This window comes from Harpia harpyja, chromosome 14 (genome assembly GCF_026419915.1).
Source record: "Harpia harpyja isolate bHarHar1 chromosome 14, bHarHar1 primary haplotype, whole genome shotgun sequence".
Taxonomy (NCBI): Eukaryota; Metazoa; Chordata; class Aves; order Accipitriformes; family Accipitridae; genus Harpia; species Harpia harpyja.
Genome location: NC_068953.1, coordinates 19,671,320 through 19,695,608, shown reverse-complemented (window position 1 = coordinate 19,695,608; position 24,289 = coordinate 19,671,320). Strand labels below are relative to the sequence as shown.

The 24,289-nt window shown below is 36.1% G+C and overlaps 1 protein-coding gene across 10 annotated transcripts in view; it reads left to right on the top strand.

The window, feature by feature from the left end:
* Positions 1–24,289, top strand: part of MEF2A (myocyte enhancer factor 2A) — a 93,197-nt gene that overhangs the window by 35,026 nt on the left and 33,882 nt on the right. For all 10 annotated transcript variants that reach the window (XM_052808113.1, XM_052808117.1, XM_052808108.1 and 7 more), the window contains exons 2-3: positions 1,382–1,580; positions 7,705–7,908. In XM_052808113.1, coding sequence (XP_052664073.1) covers positions 1,527–1,580; positions 7,705–7,908 — 258 coding nt within the window. In that variant the 5' untranslated portion in view covers positions 1,382–1,526. The remainder of the gene's footprint in view (positions 1–1,381; positions 1,581–7,704; positions 7,909–24,289) is intronic.

Genomic DNA, 24,289 nt, shown 5'->3' with positions numbered 1-24,289 from the left:
ATATCAGGTAAATGTAAAATGACATCCCTTCATTTTGTGATGTTCCTCCACATCTTTTTTTTTTTTTTTTTTTTCTCTCTCTTCCCTCCCAAGCTGAATCAGAATGTCATGGTTGTTTCCGCAGTGTAAATTGAATGTATTGTGAAGTGTAGCCTGTGACTAATCACCTCTTGCTGTCTCTACTTATTAACTGTCTGATGGTGATATGGTTGCACCACTTTCTACACATGGCCTCAAGGATATGGCATTGTGACACCCATATTAAAATATGCAAGGCTTGATTTCAAAAGACATTTCGGGTTGGAAAGTTAGAGAGGTTATAAGCTAATATTGTGGCTGGTTTTATTCTTTTTATTTTAAGGAATGTTAGGTGGTAATAGAATAAGGTGTACCTATTTCATGTTTATACGGTCTAGTATACAGTTGACGTTCTAGAGGCTATTTTCAATAGTTCTCCGGTTTTGTTGAATTAATGTTATCTTGCGGTTCAAGCAGCATGTTTGGAATATGGCTTAGCAATTTTTTTTACTGAAAATGCATTTAAAGTTTGTTAAATGTCAGTGTTTTACAAGTCAGTTTGGTGCATTAGTACCAGATTAAAATATTATGATGGTACACTGGCTTTTCAAGTTGCATGGATCTTTACCTTTCTAAACAATATAACAAAATGAAACAAGTGCGGGACTGGTAATTGGTTATTGGCAAATGTGTAACTTATAGATTATTGTAGAGAGAGTAGCTGTGTGAAGGTCTTAATTATTCATTGGTATCTTGGTAGCTGCGAAATAGTTCTGCTGTGAAAATATTTTCTGTGGTCTTTATCCTTTTTAAGTAAAGATATTCCCTCTTTCCTCTGTCGCCTGCTTCCCAGTGAAACCCCAAATATTGTCTTACGAAATGAGACGTAATTTAGTTTAGGAACAGAAACTTGATATTCTCATGATTTTGTTTTGTTATCATGCTGATAATTTTAGAAGAGAAACAGTAAACACAAAGCAGTTCTCTAAAAGGTTTCCTAAGATAATGAATGGAGTTTACGAAAACTTTGTGGGTGAACTTTTGAAACCTCAGATAACTCAAGGCCTAAAATCTTAGAGTGGTGAGCACCACCTCCTTTGACAACTGTATTTAAGATATCCAATTGAAAGTGTATGAAATTACTGGTAATTTAAAATCTGTAGTTTGTAGGTAGAATCTAGCAAACTAGTTGGAGTTTATTTAATTGGAACACAGTATGTATGTAGTATAATATTTTACTAATGAAAATACTTGGTTCTTCACTGAAACTATGCGTGCACGTGTTTTATGGCTATACATGTGCTTAAGGATGCTTCCTCTTTAGTAATTTGTAAGTTAATTTTTTTCAAAATTTTATTTTTAGGTGCTTATAAGAAGAAATAGGAACCTTTTCTCAAGCTGAAGATAAAGTAAAAGAAAACTGTATCATGTGTTAGAATACTGAAGAGTGACATTTCTTGGATTAGTATATTTCTGGATTGCAAAGCAAAAGCAAGAAGAGGCTGAAAATGGGGAGAAAGAAAATACAGATCACAAGAATAATGGATGAACGGAACAGACAGGTGAGAAACAAGGAATCTGCATGAACAAGTTCATCAGTAATCCTAAAAATGAATGGAAACTTTGAATACATTCATCTTAATTCACTCTTCTGAAGCTGTGCTTTGTCTTTGTGTATCTACAGGTAGCATTACCAGAATACAAATAAGAAATATATCTCAGTGGTTTTACTACTGTTTGAGGGGAAAATTGTTATTTATAAGTAATATCAATTACTACTTTAAGTCAAATTCACTGTAAAACTACTATTCCTATTTAAATGGTACCCTAGTCTGTACTTCTAGTAGGCTGAAGGATCGTGTTGAAACAGACACCTTACTTGATCTGATAGCGACTAGGAACACTTAGTAATGAAGATAGAGAAAGGATGAGAAGTTCAGAAAGGATGTAGTAAAAGTATTTGCTGCAGCGTCTTTGACAGAGGAGTTTGACATAGCTGTGGACAATGATCCACAGTGGTTTGGATATAGTAATGAATTTTGTTAACATGATTCTATTTAAAAGCATTGAGTTATAGTCCTCGTAAGAGCTGTTTGCTACAACAGTCTTTAAAAATTGTCAGTCAAAGGGGATGAGTACTCAAAAGCCCACTGTTTTAGGGAAAGCTCCTTACTTGGCTGCTCTTGCCCTAATAAAGAGGTGTCCTGTGAACTGTGAGGGTGGTGAGGCACTGGAACAGGTTGCCCAGAGAGGCTGTGGATGCCCCATCCCTGGAAGTGTTCAAGGCCAGGTTGGTTGGGGCTTTGAACAACTTGGTCTAGAGGAAGGTGTCCCTGCCCATGGCAGGGATTGTGGAACTAGATGATCTTTAAGGCTTTAAGGTCCATTCCAACCCAAACCATTCTATGATTCTATGAAAAGTACCAAAATTGATGACTCTGTAGAAGTAGTGTTTCCTCTTAACTTCTAAATTGCTACATGAGATAAGAAATAAAATTTTAATTGTATATTGAAATGTTGAGCGGGGTATCTGGTAGCTACCATTTTTAAGGAAAAGGATTGTTGGAATGACTTACAATCTTTAAGAATAGTCATAGTGGGTCAGACCAAAGATTCCACTAGGCCAGTATTTTTTGTCCAATGATGGTCATAAGCAAATAAGTGTAGGACAGAGATGCACATGTTAGGCTACTCTGTAATCCTCTTCTAGCTTTCTATTCTTAGCTCAGGGATTTCCTGAGCTGGATGTGGTTTCCGTATATTTAGTAACCATTAATGGAGGTGGGTTTTTTTGTTTTCCCTGCCAGTGAACTTGGTTATCCTTTGAGCCCTTATAAAGTTGCAGCATTTACAACATCTTTTGGCTAGGTTTTCCTATAGGTCTGTTACCTGTTGTTTCAAGAAATACCTTTTCATTTACCCTTTGTCATGGTTCTGCTAGTTATTTAGCTCTTGTGTGGAAGAGGCAGCAGTCACTCACTCCCTATCTAGTCTGTCCATCTTCCCTGTTACTCTGTGGACCTCTGCCATGTTTTCTTCTTTTCTCTTAAAATAACTTTTTCAGGCTGAAGCACCCTAGCTTACTTAGTTGTTTTAATACAGAATTTATTCCAGACCTTTGACCATTCTTGCTACTTTCCCTAAACCTTCTTGAGTATTGCTGCATTATTTTTGGTGGCAAGGGGACCCAGAACTGCACAGCGGTCAAGATGCATGCGAAACAAAGACTTTTATAGTGGTGTACTGATGTTTGTTCCCTTCCTAGTATTTGGTTTGGTTTTTTAACCTCTCCTGAGCACCAGCTTGATGTTGGGGTAATGTCAGAATTCCATGAGCCTGTCTTGCTGCTCACACATCAGCTCAGAGCCCATTGTTTTTTGTTTGTGAAATCAAGATTTGTTTTCTCCCTGTATTGCTTTAAAGCAATTTAAACTCTGAGAAGACTATATATAGCTAAAAAAGTATTATTGGAGTTTGGGAGAAAGCCAAGTATTGTGTTTGAACAGCTTTAATCACACAGTGACTGTATGTTTGATGTAGATAAATGTCTTAAGTACACATAGTAAAAGTAGATGAATTAATAACTTCAGTTCTTTCAGACCTTGCTCTAGAACTTCAGATGTATTGAAGAGGTAGAAATTTATTCCCCTCCCCCCTTTTTCTAACTTACTTAGACTAAGTTGGATGGCCTTGATTTTGTTCTGCTTGAAATACAAATATAGTTATACTATAGCCTGACTTTGATGTGGTGGTTTTTTTTCAGGAGGAGATGAGTTTTGGGGTTTGTTTGGTTTTTTTTTTCTTTTTTTGATCTCCACCTCATTGTTCAGGTTGGAACAATGGAGAGGAGGAAGATTAGTGCATTTGTATCAAGTTTTAGCCCACTTGTACCGTTGCTGTGACTGAAGCAAAATATGGGGATTAAATTCTAAGTTTTGTTTCTGGCTGTGTTTTAGTTAGCACTTTTTTGGGGTTTTTTAGTGACTAGGAAGAGGCTTTAAGCTCTAACTTAAAAATGGAATTAGTCTTGCCTTATCCTTCTGTGGAAACTCAGATGATAACATGCTGCATCTTGTTTTTAAAAGGTTTTAAAGAGATAAAATAGCTTTTACTAGTGGAGCCAAATTGTTTATGTGTAGAGTTATTGATGGTGTTCTTTTACTCCACTGGTGTCCTGTGGTTTTGGTAGCTAGTATATAGAGTTTTAACATACTAAAATGCCCTGATGCACTGGATATTTATTAGGTATTAATTTACTCTTTAGAATTTTTTTCATTGACACTGATAAGGAGGGCATTTAGGGTTTGTTTTGCTGAACAGAAAGTATAGTTCAGTTGTGTTCTGTTGGTTTTTCTGTGGCATACATAGCTGGTTAGTTTGTCAGTCGTGAACATGCATATGATGTCCTGTTTAGATGCTTAGTCTGGTACTTTGGTTTTTTGGTTTGAAAATGAGTAGAATGGGATAGACCTTTGCCTGCAGAGCAAGTTCATATAACTTATGTGGGAAGAAAAGCTATTGTTTTATCAGAAGCATCTTATTTCTGATGGGATTGTGTGAGAGCTCAAAACAGAATATATAGAGCATTACTCTGGGGGATTACAATTGTCATGAGACTGTCATTGTATTATTAATTAAGCAGTCTTATCTGCTTGAATGAGCCGTAGGACATTTATCTTCATTAAGCTGGAGAGAATAAAGTACAGTAAATTAGATATCAAAGGAGCTCAATCTTGCTGCCTTTGCTCTCTCCTCCTCACCCATTTTTTACTAAGCAATATTAGAATAGTGTTGAGGAGGCTATTGGCCTGCAATAAGGGTACATCTTTTTGACTTCAGTGTGGTCCTAAATGGCAAAACAAAACAACAAAAAAAGAGAAATTTGCAGAACTAATATTCTGCTTTCTGAGTTTTTAAATGAAAACTGAGTTTATAATAATCTGTGTGCATTAAAATAAGGCTTGGACTCCAGTGGTAGTGGGGTTTGTGCTAAGCACTGCCCAAGCACAAAGTGAAAAATTGATGCTAGCTAAGAATCTCGGAAGTAAAAAAAAAAATCTCACAAGTAAAATAGCCTTCCAAGAGGTGAGAAAGATAACATTTCAGTAGAGAAGTTAAGATCCCTTGTCCAGGATTGTATGCATCCTCAGTGGAGCTAAGCCTTCAGTCTTTTCGTTTAATGACTTCTCAAAGTAATGTAGCACACACACATCTTGTTTATGATGCCTGTTTCCTGACAAAAACTAAACAGTAGTACCTGTCTATACCTGCTTATACTTGGGTAGTAATCTCTTAAGTATTTTGTAATTGAAGTATCAGAAGAACAACACAGCAATTTAAAAAACCCACAGTTTCCCCAAATCCCCAGAGGAATCCAGACAAAGTGATTCTTAATGTCCCATCCAAGGTAGGATAAATAAATCCCAAGTGTTCTGAAAGAAGGCATATGTAAAGTGACAGAACTGCTAGGAGACTTACACAAGATCTGTTTTTAAAAAGCGGCTGTATTGTATTATATGTAGATAGTAAAATTTTCACCTGCATTTGGGAAAAGTGCAGCCCAGTAAAACCTACATTTGTACTTGGTCAACTTGTTGAATTGATAACTGAAAATAAAATACTAACAGAAAATGCATTAAGGTAAAGTCTCTCAGTTTTTTTGGCATCTTGTCTCACTAATGTAATTGTTAAACAATAAGTAGGTAAAAAGATATGCTTACCCTAGTTGAACCTTGAATGTGTTACAGCACTCTTACATAAAATTGTTTCAGAGAGAGTGCTGTATCTTAATGGAGCTTCTCATCAAACGTGCTTTAAAAGGGCTGAATAAAAAAGTTATGGTAAGTACTCACTTTTCATCTGAACATGGATTATTCAAGTCTCACGAAAGGCTCTGATTAGTGGTCTTTAAATACTAAGAAGTTTCCAAGTTAGAAACACTGCACAGGAACTTAGGTGGAACTATGGTTATCATAATATGCCTGACTTTGCATATTCTCATCTTTCTAGGTCTTCTGTTTATTACGTCCATTCCTACTGTGGCTAGGTGTTAACAATCCAGGTTTTCAAAAATCATAGGCACAGTGCATTTTTGGGGGGAGTGGGCACATTTTAAAACAGTTGGTTTTCTCTGTGTTTGTTTTGTTTTGTTTTTAATTTTGGGGGTTTTTTTGTTTTGTTTTTTTTAATGGACGTGTATACTGTTTTATAGCTGAAGAGGAACCTCAGGTCCACAGTACCTTTGCAAACATTTGTGGTAGAAGAGCAAAGTATGCATATACTGTTTTAATAATAAAGTTATTGTCAGCATGCTATGTACACGATCTTGTTAGTATATCTGTCTGCATCCCTCTGAGACTTTATGTGGTGGGAAGGATAGTATATATTTTGTATTATGCATAGTATTAAAGCAATACACATGAGATACTCATCTCTGGAAAAAATGCCTTGAGATGTGTATACACAGAATTTTCCCATCCATCTTCTGAAAACTTGATGTACACCTAAGTAATTAACATGTTAAACTATAGAAACCCATAAAACAGGTTTGATTGTCTCTTGTGTTTTACTTCATTCCTATCTTGCAGAAGTATACTATTGTCTGTTAAACGTGTAGGGCATGTTGCTTACCCACCGGTCACAGAGGCATATACTTTGAATTGTAATATGGGAGTGTGAATATGGCCATAGACAGAGGTGTTCCATTCCACACTGAAGCTCAGATTGAAAGGCTAGATCTGAAAACAGCATCTTTATTTAAAAGGTCTTGGAACATGAACTTCATAGTAGTAGATTAAGTGCCTTTTGGAGACACTTAGAGGACATTTAGTAAAAATATTGTCATTTAAGAAAAGTTGGCCTTAGCATGAGACCTGTTTTTGATTCAACTTGATGTCAAATATATTGGTACTCTTATATCCTTAACTAACTGAAATCTTGTGAAAGGAATAATTTTTTTAAAACTTTTTTCAGAATTGATGGTGAGTTTTATAACTAAGTGTCCTTCCACCTTCCCCGATGGGCAATGGTCCTTTGTGATGGTCTGTAATGGATTTATTTCCCCACAGCAGTTCTAATTGGACAGGATGATCATTTCATGATGTTCCCAAGTGGCAGAAAACAACTTAGAAGTACAAGTGAATCTAATTAGATGGTTTAATAGCAACAAAATAAGAATATTTCTTAGCTTTGTATAATCAGAAATCATATGATGTAGTAACAGTGTTGCTTCCGTTGATATTGCTGTTTTCTTCAATTTTTAGAATTAAGGTTGTAACTTGTAAACTAATTACAGAACAACTAGTCATCACAGAAGAAAATATTCTGATACCTGGAAAGTCAGTGTTAGTTGAACAGAAGGAAATATGCTTAGAGGATCCTACCAACTTTAACTCTCCTTGGTAGCTATGTACCCTCTCCTTAGTAGTTATATACCAGTGGAAGAGTTGGGGGGGGGGGGTGTAATTGTTTAGCTTAGTCTAATGTAGAGGATTGGCCCTAAAAGTGACACCCAAATATGATAGGCAGTTCTTCTTTTAAGCTTGTACACATGTTCAGTTTTGTCACTTGTTAGTAGGAATAAATAGTGTAGGCTCAATTGGTGTATTCCTTGAATACTTGATTATAGTCCTTGAAATCTTGTCATGTGTTTAAAAAGAAAAATAATCATTATTCTTTCTTCTCTAGGTCACCTTTACAAAGAGGAAGTTTGGATTAATGAAGAAGGCATATGAGTTGAGTGTACTCTGTGACTGTGAAATAGCACTCATCATTTTTAACAGCTCTAACAAACTCTTTCAGTATGCCAGCACTGATATGGACAAAGTTCTACTTAAATACACAGAATACAACGAGCCCCATGAAAGCAGAACCAACTCAGATATCGTTGAGGTAACAATTTGAAAAGACACATCAGTTTTCTTATCTCCTTAATACTTCAAATATAGAGCAACATAGAGCGTTTTAAGATATTTTAAACAAATGTATTTAATAACTTGAAAACAGTGTCATAAAGAGTACACTACTGCTTCTAGTCTGGTTTCTCTAAGGCAATAAGTCATCTTTACAGCCATGTTGTTTTCCCATCTGCCCTCCACCCCCTGCCAGTTTCTGGGAAGCATGTTTGATTTCAACCACATTTGGCAATGGAAATAGAGGTGTGAAAGAGGGTTGCTTTTCTGGGGGAGGGAGGGGGGGAAGTGTTCAAGGTTTTAAGGGAAAAAAATCAATTGGATGGAGCATAAGGTCCAAAGAGTGCCCTCAGCCTAACAGACAATTATGGTTGGCCCCTTTTCTCTTCTGAGGTAGTAGTCATTTTACCATTCAAACGTTGCACATGGCTCAAACCAACCACAGTCTATGCTGTCCCTTGTTCAGCCAAAAAAACAACAAAAAAAGTGAATCTGTGGAGCAAATGAACTTAATTAAATTTGTTGTCCGGCCAGTCTGTGTGTTAGTTAAAACATAGCAATAGAACAACTGCAGTTTCTGCAGTAGTAGAACAGCATATTTACTCAAAGGTATTGGTTTCGTCTACTTTTATTATGCTTGTGCTTTAAATAGAAACTCTTTCCAGTACATAATTTCTAAATTAGGTGCAGTAGAAATCAAGGATTTTCTTGGCAATTGGAGCCTTTATGTACTCTAACTGCATTTCAGATATGTCTCCAGTAGTCCTGTAAATAGACCAAAACAGGTGGCTGACTTAAGTGTTTCATTTAAATTCTGAAGTTGTCTTCTGAACAAATGCCTTGCTTTTAGGAATGATTTAGGAAAAGTGATTAGCCTTGTATAGCTGAAGAGTCTGTTGCCAAGGGGATAACAGAGTATAGGGAGGATACTAGCTGATCTTGTAAATAAGTTTTCAAGCAAAAATCAGATTGACAAAACTGAGAAATAGACAAATGCCTTATATTTCTTTCTGAGAAGTTTCTCTGCTAATTTGTCAACTGCCTTTTATGATCAGAAAGAAAATCTCCCCAACTTCTGTTTTCAGCATTGAGTACTAATGAGGGTGATAATACAAGCTTTGAAGAGTTGGAGTATTATTTAGTCACTGGATTAGTATAAATAAGGGATAGCCACTGCAGAGGAAGGGAAAACCTGATTCTTTCAAGATGAACTTTTGATTGCGACAGACGTGAATTTGAGATAGGGATGCAACCAAGTCAGTTAGCCAGGCTGATTTTTGTTCTGCATCTGAGGCCTCTGACTTGTGGTAATAGTGCTTCTTCATATCCCGAGGTGTAAGAACTTCTTCAAAAATAACTTATACGCAAGGTTGCCTATTGTTTTTTGGTTTTTTTTTTTTGTTGGTGGTTTGTTTTTTTTACCAGTGTCAAGAGTTTACCTAAGTGCATATATGGTTTCTATTCTGGGGCAACATGCAAGGACTTATCTGCAAATTCTTTCTAATTTTCCTCTGTAGGTTTACTGTATTATACTAGTGCAGGATTTGGGACTTTACTGTCATTTTTCAAACATAGTGTAATTTAGGAGTGCATCTCCTAGTCTCTTCAGATTAGCCCTGTGTGCTCTTTAGTCTGCTTGAAATGTTGTTGTTTTGGTGGTTTGCTTTTTGTTTGTTTGTTCGTTTGTTTTTAAAATTGTCTTTCTTGGGAAAAAGTTATTTAGCCAGAGAGGGGAGCGTATACCTTTTTGCAGCAAAAATACGTTCTTTAAGTTTATGGCTGTGTTCTGGATGGGAAAGTTAAGTCAATAGGATGAAGTATTCACAAGCTCAATATATGTAAGATAGAGTGATGTATTCTCTCTGTTGGATTCCAGGAAAAAAAATTGTGTGTACAGTATTTCAGAGAGATACTCCACAGTTTTGTTTTTTGCAACTGATTGCATTTTAGATTTGCTCTGCCTGTATGGTAACTTTGTAGTCTATTAGCTATTGTTCTTTAGGCAATTAAGAGATCATTCCTGGTTGGGTTCGGATGGTTTGCTTCCCACTGTAAGTAAATAATGTCTTTAATTTAGAAAAACATTCCTTTTCAGTGGAAAATTATCTACTTTTTTGCTTTACAACAGAGCTGAATGGGTTTAACGGAGAATATGATGTGATCTGGAGCAGATGCAATGGCAGGTACAGCATAGGTAGGGAGGAACGTGGGAGAAGAGATGGGGAAGGGGGTAAGACTCCTGTATTTAAGCAGTAGCAAGTTGCCAAAAGCTCACTGCTTCATGTAATTTCACCATTGACAGATGCTTGTGGCATGATAGAGGTGAAGTTACAGCACGAGCATTTTGGAAATGTTCTGAAAGAACAACGTAAAATGGCTTCTCTTTATTGAGCCTATGTAGAAATACAATTTTAACAAATAAAAATTACGAAAAACCCCTAAAAATATGTCAAATATATGCTAAACCAATTTAGAGTAGTCCCATTTTATGGAGTTATAGCTGATGTATATATCTTAGTTAACATTTTAGTAATTCACTTGCCTCTTTGAATATAACAGATGGTATTTATCGTGATGTAGGCTCACCGTGAAACTAGTCTTGACCCACTGTGTTCCTGATATGCATGACAGGAGGTTTTTTTGCAGTGCTAGAAGGAAAGCTAATTCTACACAGCTGAGAAGCTGTATAAGGGAAGAAACAAATCTACTGTTACTTATTTTCAGTACTGGGTGGATGGCAATGTTGTAAATGATTAAGTGAAATTGATGAGACATCTTCCCCTTATAGTTGCTGCCTGTTCAGTTTTGGCATAGGAATTGCTTTTATATGCCCAGAGCTTGGTATCTTCTGTTGCTGCTGGAACGTTTGTGTGAAAACATAGTAGGAGGGAGAGCACTGGCATCTTAAATGAATACTAGAATTTTTTTTATATGTGCCTTTGTCTTTCACTGTACATGTTGTAGATGCGATGCTCTGTTGTTGTCTTGTACCTATTCGTTTCTAATTTTTTGTCCCTTTTATGTGTTTTTGTGGGTCCCATTTTTCTTTTTAAGTTCTGTAGCATTTCATTGTTCCCCCCCCCCCTTTTTATTTCCCCATTCAATTTCTAAACAGTCTGTCTATCAATAAATTGTTGCCTTCTTTACCTATTTCTTACCATGAGTTTTTGTCATCGTAATTTTTTTCTTTCGTAGCTACTTGGTAACTAGTAACTGATATGGGTATAAGGAATATGGATTTTCAGCTGTCTTGGCAGAGTCATAGACTTTTGAATAGGTGGAATTGGAAGTTACGGATTGGATTTTCATTTTAATGTAAGCTTAGTTTTCTATCAGTAGTATACTTGGGGATGGTCCATTCCCTGCCATTTGGTACTTTTAAGGGAGAAGATCTTGTGACAGATGGCCTGTAACCACTTTTAAAGGATACTGTGTGGCATTTTTGAGCTGGGATTCAATCTCTGTGATCTTTGACTTTTGTTCTGTTTGAATCTGTTCTACAGCATTGGAAAAAAGAGGTGAATAGGGAAAACAGAATTGTTTGAAACACTGAAAATGTTCAGAACATATGCAGGTCTGTGGAAGAAAAACTTCCTTGCTTATCAGGGTCAGGCACTATTGGTCTTACGGGTTTCTTAAATTAATTTCTGCATCCCTCTGAAATATGGAAGGTGAACACAGCTGATGTTGGTGAGGACAGTGAAACTTTGCTTATGGTTGCTGATCTCCTGCATTTAACTCAAGAGAGGGGGAGTGTAATGTTTCCTTTAAGCCTCATGAAAGAAAAAAAATCTATCTTCTGTTGAAATTCCATAATAACATTTTTGTACGATTTCAGAAATAGAAATTCTCATTCAAAAAAATTCTTTGATGTCTCTTGCTCTTGGAGAATATGGTCTTTTTTCACATCAGATGAGAGAGGTTTTGTTCTGTTTTACAATAAAGTTTCATTCGTCTTATTTTTTCATGATTACTTGAGTGAAAGCTAGTGCTCTTGCACGGGTTAGATGGACTATATAGGGATATTGAAAAAAGTGAAATTTTCATTCAGTGGGTGCTTTGAATTCTTGAAATATTAGAATCATATATTTAGTTTTATAAAGCCATAATGGCACTGTTGAAGATTGTTATGCTGAAGTATTCTCTATAATTTGAAGGACTTGCTGTAGGTGTTACAGCATTTGATGCTCTAATGTTTATGGACTTTTTTTCTGTAACACATTATTCTTGGCAAGTAATTATTTTTCCTGAAGAAAGAAGTAGACTACTTCTGCAGAGTAAAATGGGAAGAATTTCAGGTTTTATCAGGATTTGGTATCCATATGGTCAACAAAATGTTTTAATGTATAAAAGACAATTTGAGACCTTGAACGTTCATCCTTTTTTGATCCAAAGGAAAAGAGGGAAATGAGCAGGCAGTCATACTCAATCTTCTTTAGTGTAGGGCGTGTTAAGATTATTACAGATTATCTACAAGGTAACACTTCCATGGTGGGTCCTTCTGTCCCTCAAGAAGGCCTCAGAAAGCAGCAGTTGTTCAGTTGTTCCTTCTCTTCCAGCCTCGCCTTTTCTGGGAGTCAAACGCTGAAGACAGGCTGTTCTTGCCTGTTTAGCTCGACTTTCTATCTCTTTTCCACATTTTGATGTTCCTTGAGCAATACAGCAAAACAGGGTTTATTTCACCTACACTTGGCTGTGGGTGGGTTGTGCACGTTCTGTCATATCACCTCATCAAACTGAGGTGATTTGATTTTTAGGAGCCTGTCTAAAATATGACCTACTTTGCTGGTTGGCATCTGTGCCCATGAGAATTTTGGATAGGTGTCAGATAATGAGCCTCTTCTGTGCTGTATACTTTAATGCAGTTTTCAGTATAGTATAATGTGCTGTGTAGGGCTTAGACTATACCCCAAATATTGACAGCTGTCCTTGAAATATGCAATAATCTGCAATAAAAAACATAACTAAAAAGTAATAAAAAAATCTATCCTAAACTATATCATGTAATTACTGTAAACATACTCATTCTTGTGAAAAGACTGCTGTATTGGAATAATCATAATTGTTTCTTGGTGTAAGTTACAGGAAGTGATTTGGATTTTTGTATTAAATCTCTTAACATGGAAAATGCTGACTCTAATAGGAAGCAATGTTTGTGATGGCTTGGTGTGATAGTGGTCATGTCACAGTTTTGACACAAGACAGAAAGCAGGTAAATGTATGTGCTGCAACTTAACAGTAGTGTAAATAAGCCAGTTTAATCTTACAGAAACTGTATTCAGTGCATCATCTTGCATTAAAATACCAAACAGGCATTCTACTTCTCTGCCTTTTCACAAAATTTTAATGAAGAGCTGTTATAGGAGCAATACATGTTCTTCAGTCATAGACATATATAGTGTAAGAGACGCGATTGTCAGATCATAGCTTTGAGTAAGCATGTAGAGCTCATCTGCACATGTAGAGCCTGCAGCATAAAGAAGCAGATGCATCTCCACAGCCAGATGGAGCATATGCCAAGAGACAAGTGTAACAGTGTGGGGAGCATAAACAGAAAAGTTGGTGTTGAAACACTGTGTTTATAAACCAAAAGCTTTTTGGTTTTGTTTTTTTATCCGGTTTTCTCCACCTCCCCAGCATTGCTTCTTTTCCAGGCTATGGATTACCAACATGTATTTTGAACTGTTATTGGTGTGCCACACAGTATAGTAGTTTGTTAGCCACAGGATGTTATGGTATTTTGGTACCACTTGAATTGGTTCATAGCTTCTTTTTTTAAATTTAGGTGAACTTCATATGAAATTGAAGATCTGGGAATTGTGTCTCAGTATACATGGATGCACACATACAAAATTAGATGAGAAAGATGTTCAATTAATTGATCCTATTTCCTTCCTTGGTGGATACCTGGTGTATCTAGATGCAATCTAGATATGCATTTGGCAAGCAATTTGGGCTTCCATATTTTGCTATTCAAAGCTAAAAAAGTAAGATGGTGGAAATTGGATCACATCCTTTAAAAATACATTTCTTTGAAATGTTTCATAAGAGAAGTTACATGGTAAGTTTTTAAACATATTTTTAAAAAGGAAGAGAATGGTGTACAACCACTTTCAGCTGAAAATGAAAATTGATGCTTAATGTAACTGACTAAAATCTCCAAATATACATGAAATATCAACACAGCTTTACAGAACTGAGATAGTGCTGAGAGGTGATACCATGAATGTTGATGGTTAGACACACACTAGAGATTGTAGGGAGGTTGACAATGTTGATTAGTTAATATTGTTTTGCATTCCTTCATATTTGATAGATGGAGAATTGCCAGAAGTGGGCTAGACTTGGCGGGGGTGGGGGATGGTGTGCGGGGAGAAAGTAAAAAGCAAAAAGCTTTGGGCTGATAGAAGATGACGTATGAGTACTATGAATAGTATTAACGTGGTTTTGCTGTTTGGACTACTTGCTTTGGTCTCCAGATAGCATGGACCGCACTGTGGAAATAAGTGGTATAAATTTAAAAGAAGGAAGAAGCTTAAAAGTGGTTTCAGTGAAGTAAGAAAATGACTTTGTAATCTGCTCATGATGTTGAGAAAATGTAGGCATTATTGGACTTGATTTGCTAAATGATTATGTAAATGTAATTATACTGCATATAACATTTCAAATAATTTGAGATGGCACACAAATGCCTTTGAGACATTTTAAGGAGGTGATTGAGGAGGATTTATGTATGGTTAAGGACTAAAATCTCACTTTTAGCTTAGCTTAAAAAGAGAGAAAATGCATAAAAACTGAAGTGGTCTGGAATATGATTCATCAAAAAGATACATAAAAATGTATGTGTGTGTATATATATATGTATAGTGGCTTGAATCTATTTTTTTCTAGAAGAAGTGTTTACTATAAACCTGGCTTGTAAACAGGTTATGCTTTGGGGTTTTATTTCCCACTCAGGGTTCAGGAAGAAACAGCTTCCTTGAAAAGTTTAAAATGTGGTCAATGTAGCTAATACTTATGTTGAGTATAGTGACAGAACACACCTGTGGATTTTGTGCTGAGCAGAACAGTTACCACTCCTAATGGTGTCTGTCTTTTTTTTTTTTTTTTTTTGTAATTTGGGAGATTAAGTTCAACAATCCCCAAAGTTGTTTTATTTGAGCTGTTTACTGTTATCATTAGTTTTCCCATATCTGCATTTGGTAATACTGTTCTAAGAAATAAAATATTGTTTTAATTCTTTGGCTATGCTGAAAATGCTTTGGGCATACTGGTGACTAATGTTGAAATGACTTTTTTTTATTTAAATGGTAGGTTGTTGGTGACTTTAAGAAAGTTTACAGTGATAGAAAAAAGTTTTTTGTTCCCAGTTAATGTCATTTTGCATTCCTTCATTTCTGATACATAAAGAATTGCAAAAAGTAGGATAAACTTAATTTGTTTTTTAAACAGCTTTGGCTTGCCTGCAAATAATCTAAAGCTACACTTTTCTTGTGTCCAAACCAGTGATAAAATTTAGTGGTTTAGGGTTAAGAACACTAGATTTCTTCTACTTCTTAAAGTGCTGGTGTTTTAAATTTACTATGCCGTACTGGTATTCTGAATTTTGATGAATTCCATCTTTAGTCACTAATTAAAGCATATATATATATATATATATATGAAGTTTGTCTAGAGTGCATCTTAATATATAAGTTCCTGAAGTCTCCTGCTAATAATAGTTGTGCTTAGCTATTGTATTACCACTAGTAATTTTACATAGTTCCAATTCAGATTGCTCTCTGTTCTACAACAGTCGGATGACAGTGAGATTATCTTGAAGCTGTGAAATGAAATTTGCTGTGGTGTTCTCCTTATTTTTGTTAATAAACTAACAGAAAAAGCTAAGCACTTAACTGGTGAATGACAGCTTACTTGGCTATACATCAGTAGAATCTCAAATCAAATTAGATGGCTCTTCAGGAGGCTGTGCTGCTGTGAAGACCAGAATCTTAAATCTATGTCAAATACTAGTAGAGGGCCTTTGTGTGGTACCTGTCTACTGAAAACTCTGCCGAAGCAACCCTGCAATAGGTGATGCAGATGTATTTTAAGAACCAAGATAACTTTGTATGTCATCTAGAAGACACACAAAGAGTTTGAGTTGGTCATAGTAGCATGTTTGTCTCTTTGAGAATTTTTTCCCCCCATTTATGTTAATCTCTCTTTAAAGAGGAATGAATGATATCACAGGTCCAAATATCATTAGTAAAAAGGAAATAGCTAAATCTTTCCTGTCCTCATTACAACCTATCAGTGTTTCGACCTGGTTGTTTTAATGAAGTGGTTAATTGTCCTGTGAACTAGATGCTTGGCCAGCGTTTTAAATTCTGTTTGTAGACCAGAGATCATTTCTTCCCCTCTTCCTTTTCCACTGCCTTCTTACAGTTACCTGATGAGAAAATGTAACTAATATACTAAACTCTCTCCCTTCTTTTCCTTCCTGCCTCCATCAAATGCTGTTAACTTTTTTTCCTGAATTTGACATGAAACCCAAAATAAGAATAAATAGATGTAGCTTAATAGATATAGTAAATGAATTGTTAAAAGTCATAGTCTGGAAGATGCAAGTTCTGAGCAGAGCTGGAGTAGTGCTTGTTGGGGTGTTTAGATAGCAATCTTTCTGAGCACAGATAACAGTTTTCCTTAAAACAATTTAAAGTATGGCTTGATTCAGTTCCCATCACTACCTATGTGTGTAGCTACGAGATACTCATAATCAGTAAAGTTCACAGAGATGTGCTTTAGTTCTTAGAACAGTTCTGATTGTGACAGACATGACTATGGGCATGACTGTTCAGTGTCCTGACCTGCCAGTCAGAGGTATAAGCCTGTCATTGTAATACTAAAGTGTAGACTACATCTAAACAGAAAGTAGTACTATTTAAAGGTTCTTTCCTTAGTTTCTAGTGGTAACATGAGTTGTTAATATTTCAGTTTGGATGATGTAAGCATTTTCTAAGTGTCTCATTGAACTCCAGACATATTAACCATTAAAGACAGCAGTAGCTAACAATGCTAATGAATATAATGAATATTTTGGATTCTAATTATGTAACGTTAACTACTTTTTAGTTTGTGTGGGGTTTTGGGTTTTTTGGTGCTTTCCTTCGCAGTGTGCAGTATTTAGCTGTAACTGGAATAAATAAAAATATTCAACAGCCCAAAGCTGTAAGAGCAAAACTTGTTTTCACTGTACCAATGTAACTTACTAGGATGAGGTTTGACTAAAGAAAACTTTTGCTTTTGCTCATTTTACTGTAGAAAACATAGGCTGTTGTGCTTTTGAATGAGGCCTTACGATGTAAAACTGACCATTAGGTGGAATCTGTGTTGGTTTTTTAGCTTATGGCTATTGTAAGTATTTCTCATGTGTTTTCAGTGAAAACTACCCTTGACTTCGGTTTACATTGCAAATTAGCAAATAGTAGTAGCATATTTATCCTTCCTCACAAATCTTTATTAAAATATAAACTTTGAACTGTAGAAGCTAAAATGTGTCCAATGTTCTAGACGTTTGTAAAAGATGCACTTTCAAGTGGAGTAATGAAGAGTATTTTGAGAGAGTCTTTAGGGATCCATATTGCATTTGGGATACTTTGGCCCATGAGGGTTTGTTGGAGTGATTCCTACATCCTATACCTCTTACTTGCCATCTTCCTTTTAGAAGCAAGGGGCGATTAAGGCTCCATGTTTATATATTTGTTTGTAGTACAGACTTGGATAACAGATTCCAAAGATTCAAAACTTAATGGAAGCAGCTATTTTTTTTAATATTGCATATAGCTTCTATTCTTGGTGAATAACACATACCTCTCATTTTCTTTGGAGACTGTTTTTAGTATTTATTTAAATAGGTGCTGCCGGTTAGCTACATAAACCCAGTGATTCTCCTCTGTTATGAAGTTCTGTATTTATTTACCAGCTGTGCAAGTGATGTTTTTCCAACTGATTCTGCAGTGTGTTTGGAGAATGTTTTTATTTTTGAAATTTATAGGGCAGACACACAAAGTCCAGTTCTGACACCCACTGCTTGGGAAACACATATCAAAGATCTGCTTCTGGATTTAGCTGTTCTGGAGATGCTGCGTTAAGTAGCATTGAAAATCGATTCCAAGAAAATCTGTAACAGCTCACTGCTTGTTAATGCTGGAGTTCATGCAGGCGGTCACACAAAGACATAATTATTTACTTGTATTAACAAGTTCTTCAAGCTGTGCTGGTCTTTATTCTGCAGCCCTTGTGTTGCTGCAGAATTTGGTGCTTTTGAAATTCTGTATTGACAGTTAGAAGAGTGTATTTTTACTTTGCAATTTCAAAGTGAGGACCATGGCATCTGTTAATGAAGAGTGAGTGACTTTACACAAGCTGTGCATGGGAAGAACAGACCCCAGAACAATGCATCTCCTGGAACTACAGTGAGATAAATAACTGTTCTTTCTGATGATACTCTTGATTTCAGTGGAGAGTTAATGTAAGCCCAGCTTTTGATTTCCAAGCTCATGGGTTTGGTAGTGTCTTCAGCTGTCCACCCTGCCAATCTGCCAGTGATTAACCACCTTGCAGAAGGGACAGCAGAAGTGCTAGCTTCTTGATCATTACTGTTCATCAACCAGTGTTTTAGCATAAACTGTCAAAAAGGAGGGAGAGTGTCATCTATAGGATGCTTTGCTCCTACTTGCCTGTTGGACCTCAGCATGTTTACATGCTGTGTTTCTGTTGAGAAGTTTCTAATACTTTGCTTTTGAATAATCTTAATGTTTGGGCCTTAAACTGATAGTGCTTCTGCAGAAGAGGGCTGGGGGAGTCTCTAGCCTTCAAGAAGAAATGTCCTAGCTCTTCATACTGTCATAAAACCTCCCAGTCATGTGGGTGTAGTGACATACTTCTGATCATATGATGGAGATTGTGGTTTGTTCATTGCCAGTGTTTTACTCCAAGTAGCGTGGCCCATCTAGGCTGTAACGTTCTCAATGCTCATCTGAACAAGGGACTTCGTGTTGATCTTTTCACCTGGTATGTTTTGTATAGTAACTGTTTTTGTCACCTGAATAAAGAAGGTATTTATGGTGGTAGTTCTTGTGGTACAGATCTATGAATCTTCTAACAGCCCTTATTGTATCATATCTTTCTTGTTCTTCATAATACTTATAAATCAATACACATGCAGTGTTAATGTCTTTGTCACTTACCAGTGATAGTTATTACATCCTGTTAATGTCCTATCAGTGATATAAAATTTCATGTGGGAGCTTACATGTCTGCAATTTATAGCATAGACTATGGAATGCTAGTTAAGTTAATTAGATTGGCAGTAGTGTGAATTTTAACATTTAAATGATGTTTTACTGTAATTATTTTTCAGTTACTTTCAATAGGAAGTGAATAATATATTTTTAATTAAAAATTCCCAAATTATTTGGGAATATTTTGAACATTTTTTAGATCAAAGCTCTTCTAACTGTAACAAAGCAGTGCCATTTAAAGCCCTGCTCTTTTTTGCATTAACTTAAAATTCAGTACTTGCTGAGTAAAGTGACTTGTTAAAAAGAAAAAAAAAAATCAAGCATGCCAGAGCCAGTCTTTATCCAACATTGACATGAATTACACATGATAAAGTGTACTCATATTTCATTGTCTCTGATTCCTGTACGGTCTTTTCTCTCTGCCTCTCTAGGTCCCACCTTTGATTTCCCCACATCTTTGATTTCCCACCCCCTTTTCAGGTCAGGTGAGAACAGTCTTCAAAGAGGTGTTTTGGCTTTTGAATAACTCACTCTAAGTGCAGGTTATGCAAGGAAAACATATTAAATGTATTTCTTTGACACATAACTGAGAAGTTCAGTATTCAAAACATGAGTTGTGACATGCTTATTAGTGTTGTGTCTTGAAGTCCTACATTCTAATTATTTTAATTCAGTAAAAATAGAGATGTATCTGTTTGTACCCTACTTCTTTATTTCTAGAGAGGCTTGCTGCTTCCTGCTGTACATACTTATCTCAGTGTTTTCAAGTACCAGCTTTCAGTTGTCTTATTCAACTTGCTTTTTTGTTGTTGTTGTTGTTGTTAAGTATTCTGCAGTAGTGTTATGAACTGGGATAATGCTTGTATGCTGTGCATGCACATGCCACACCTGTTCAGAGTGCACACATGTGTCCGCACATACTTCTAGCTATTTGTCTATAGAGTTGGACACCTTTTTGGGTGAAATAAAGTGGCAGTTCCATACCAATATTAAAGATAATTGAAGCTTGTTCTGGTAGACATTAGTGTAGTAGTTCCCATAATCTTACATGTGAATGGTATTTTAACAATTGTATAAATCCTTAGAATCTGCTAAACATGTTCTTCGGGAATAGTTGGTATTTGTGTTGTAATTACTGTTTTGATAATACTAAGTTATCTTGAGTACCAAGACTCTGAAACAGTTTCTGTTATCCTTTCTAATTTTCAAGCTGTAAGGAGAAATTCAGGACAAGAAATGTTTGAAATAGCAGTACTGTATAGGCAGGTAGACCAAAAGAAGCCCATTCTTTTTATATCATTGAATTGTAATCAGACTTCAGAAAATTTTTCTTGACAAACTATGAGTAGGAGATAATATTTTTACTAAAGAACTTCTAAAAGATTATGAAGGATATTATGCAGATGGGTTGCTACACTTGGAAACTTTTCATGTTCCATATGGCTTATCTGCAATATATAGTTGCTGAAGGGAGGCATTCAGTCGGCTACTGCTGTTGCTGATTTATATTTTAACCATTGCAAGCGTGTAAAGAGGTATATATGGGAGGATGTGTATGTACATATACACGTTGTCACTTGAGTAAGGATTGAAAAAAGCATTTATGTACCATGCAATATCTCTGAACATTCTGACATAAAACTGTGTTTTGCTTTTTTTTACCATTAATTTTGTTTGTTGAAGACTGCATTCCCTGAAAGGACTATAAAATATGCTTAATTTATATGCTAAGGAATAGTTTCTGCTTCCTGAAGATAAACATGGAGCTACTTTGTCTTTTGTTTTTAATAAAAAGATTGAATAAGATTGACTTAGACTGGCAATTTAGTACGCTTTAATGGAAAAATCTAGTTGATGGTACTTTCTATAAAACACGTGAAATGAAAACCTGCCCAGTGATATAAAATTTCATAATCTAGTAAGTGGTATAGAAAGTGAAAGAAAGACAAATGCATCAAATATCAGACTTTGAGAGCTTGGCTTAGCTTTCACTGTGGAAATAGTATTATCAGTGCTAATGGATTACTAATCATTTTAAGTCTCAAGAATTTTGTTTAGGAGTGAGCAGTCCAGTTTATGTGTAGGTCAGCAACTGCATTATAAAGTCCACAGTTTACAGATGGTGTTTCTCTAAAATCACAAATACAAGCAGCTTCCCTTTCTATACCTTCTAGTCCAGTGCACTGTGTAATATTCTAGGGGTGAAAAGAATGTATTTTATAGCCCATAAAATAGTTACTCTTTAGTAATTGCTTGTGGTTTATCTATTTAAAATAACGTTTCACAGCAAAGATGCTTCAAGCTAGAATTTAAGTCTCATACCATATCATGTCTAAAAACCTTCTGTATGTGTTATTTTATATAAAGGAGAGTTTGAATCCTGAGTGCCATCTTTATCATATCTTGGAGGAATTTGACAGCTAGCTTTCATGTTTGGCAAGCAAGGGATACATGTTAAAATTTGCCAGATATTGGAAGTGCTCCAACATTTGAAACTAGACCGTGTCTTTTCTTAGAGTGGTATATAACAGGGACACTGATAAAATTTCAAATCATGAACATTTTTCATCTGTAAATGAACATAGCAGAGCATTGCTTAAAGGGCTCTTCCCTGTGTTTTATGGCCTAGTGCTAGGCAGGCTTGTAACTTTCTTGTTTGTAAAACCCTGGAGTAAGTAATTAATGCTAAACCTCCTTTTTTTCCCTAACATACTACAATATTTGGCCAAGAAATATAATCATTGTAGCAAACTTTAACAAAGTACTTTACTCAGAATTTTTGATGTCTAGATATTTTTGCATAATATTATTTAATTTCAAAATACCACTAGTGATTGAGCACAAGTATGGAAAATATTATTTCAGTAAGCTAAAAGTAGACTATGTAAATTTTTCAGATTTTATTTAGTATACTTTATTTTCGTTGGGGAGCCTACCAGAAAGATTGGTGAGGCCTTGTTCTTTAAGAAGTTAAGCTCTCCAAGTTGCTTAGCTTGTGGAAATGTCTGTCATAATCTAATTTGACCTCCTGTGCATTTCACTGAAGTTTTGAAAGCTGGGCAGCACTCTGCTTTACTGTGTTGTTTTGGGATGTATGTATTTGTGGCTATAATTAGAATGTGAAATTCTAACTGATAGCATAGCAAAATGTAATTGAAATGTGTCGGGGATACTGAAAGCAATAGTATTAGGGCTAAACTTAAGTAGCCCCCTAACTCAAAGGAAAACAGCTTCATAATGAAATTTGCAGATGCTTCAGTGGTTGAAGCTGAGAACATTAATAGAGCCTGAGGAAAATTTGCAAAATTTGTAAATATTACATAAAATAATCCAGTACATCTAACTATGAAGAAAGAAATTGAAGCCTACAGAAATAATTTGATGAGCTTCAAACACAAAACATGGTTACTGGGTTGAATTATATGTTTTTTTCTCTGGCTGTTCACTTTTGATGTATACACTGCACTTAAGATTCACTCTTGCTTGTATTTTAGGCAGTGGTAAAATTCATATACCCAGCACTGGAGGGTCAAGCTCTGACTTTGCAGAACCATGTTGTTATTGTACAGAAAAGAAACAGAAATGATGACACTTCTGAAGCCAAACTGACCTGCAGGAATTTTGAAAACTATAAATAGCTTTCAGTGACTAAGAATATTCCTCGGATACTTGAATATGTTTTATACATAATAGGAGAGAAATGACTTTATGTAAAGGATGATACACTGTAGTATTGTTCAGGGTGATGAAAGTGAAATATTTTGTGTTATAAAGGAAGAAAAATCTAGCCTGGTTTTAGGCTCAACTTCTTGGCAGTAGTATGTAACAGGAAGCAAATAATAAAGCAATTGTCATGCTTTCAACATGACTTTTTGCTATATGTGAAGTAGTTCTTGCCAGCTGAAGTCTCTCTCTGCTGTGGGAAGGGAGCTGAACTGCATTAAAGGAATAAGCCCTGTTTTCTCACTGATGTTTCACACAAAAAGAATGAAAACTGGGTGGGAGTGTGGTGCTGTGACTACTGTGTTTGTCCTTCGTTTTGTGAATATCTCAGAAAAAAGGTGCAGATTTTTAAGTAGGATGTGATTATCAGTGGTGGCTGAGGCAATGGTTTGCTGCTGCTATAAAGGACAGGCTATTCCTTCTGCCTACTTTGTATCTGTGGTGCTCAGCCCCATACATTGGAAAACCACTTTATTCCTGCTACAACTGAAAACCCAGCAAAAGTAAGTTAAATAAGGAATGGCCAAGGAGAATTTTCTGTCATTTTAGTGAAGAAAAAATGACTTACTGCAGGCTTGAGCAAACTTCAGAGTTGGCTTAAGGGTGGTCTGTAGGATCCTGTACTTCTTGTGGCAGGAAGATGTTACTGTCAGTCAGCTTGTCCAACGACTCCCACAGAGAATTCAGCAGTTCCCTTTAAGCATGGGGAAGTAACCTTAAAGCATGGATCTCTAATCATCTGCAGAGATGGAATGTGGGACTGATCCTGAAGGCTACGGTATGGCTAAATAGCTCTCAGTTATCCTTGGATCTCTGTTTTAGGAATTACTTTTCTTTGTTTCTGAACATTGTTAGGAAAGGCCCTGTTGCAACCTGGGCTAATGGTACTGGCTTTCGCATTTTATCGGTGAGAGTGCAACTTCACAATCTTTTGCCTCAGTGATCTTACCGTTATTCCCATCACGGATGACAAAGTGATGCTCAGTCCCGTCCTTCCTGCGCAGACCTGCGTAAGCACTTGGTGACTGCATTTGTGGGTGAGGAGCCTTTGGAATCTGGTGCAAGTGGCAACAGCATCCTCTCCCTCTCCACTATTGCATGGCAGCTCTCTAGAGCATCAGGAAACTGTTTAGTTGGTTATCCTTTCGATACCATGGTGTACGTGCCTACTGGAGCAGCAGTAATATTTGGCAGTACTAGTGGAGCCTTTCTGTTACTTCAGGCCTGAGGAGTACTTACACTTTTTAAAATTACAGTTTTTTAAAAAGTGTTTATTCCAAATTTGTGCTGCTTCACAGCTTTTCTGTACTCTGACTGCAACAGCAGAAACAGAACTAGCCACAGGTTTTAAGT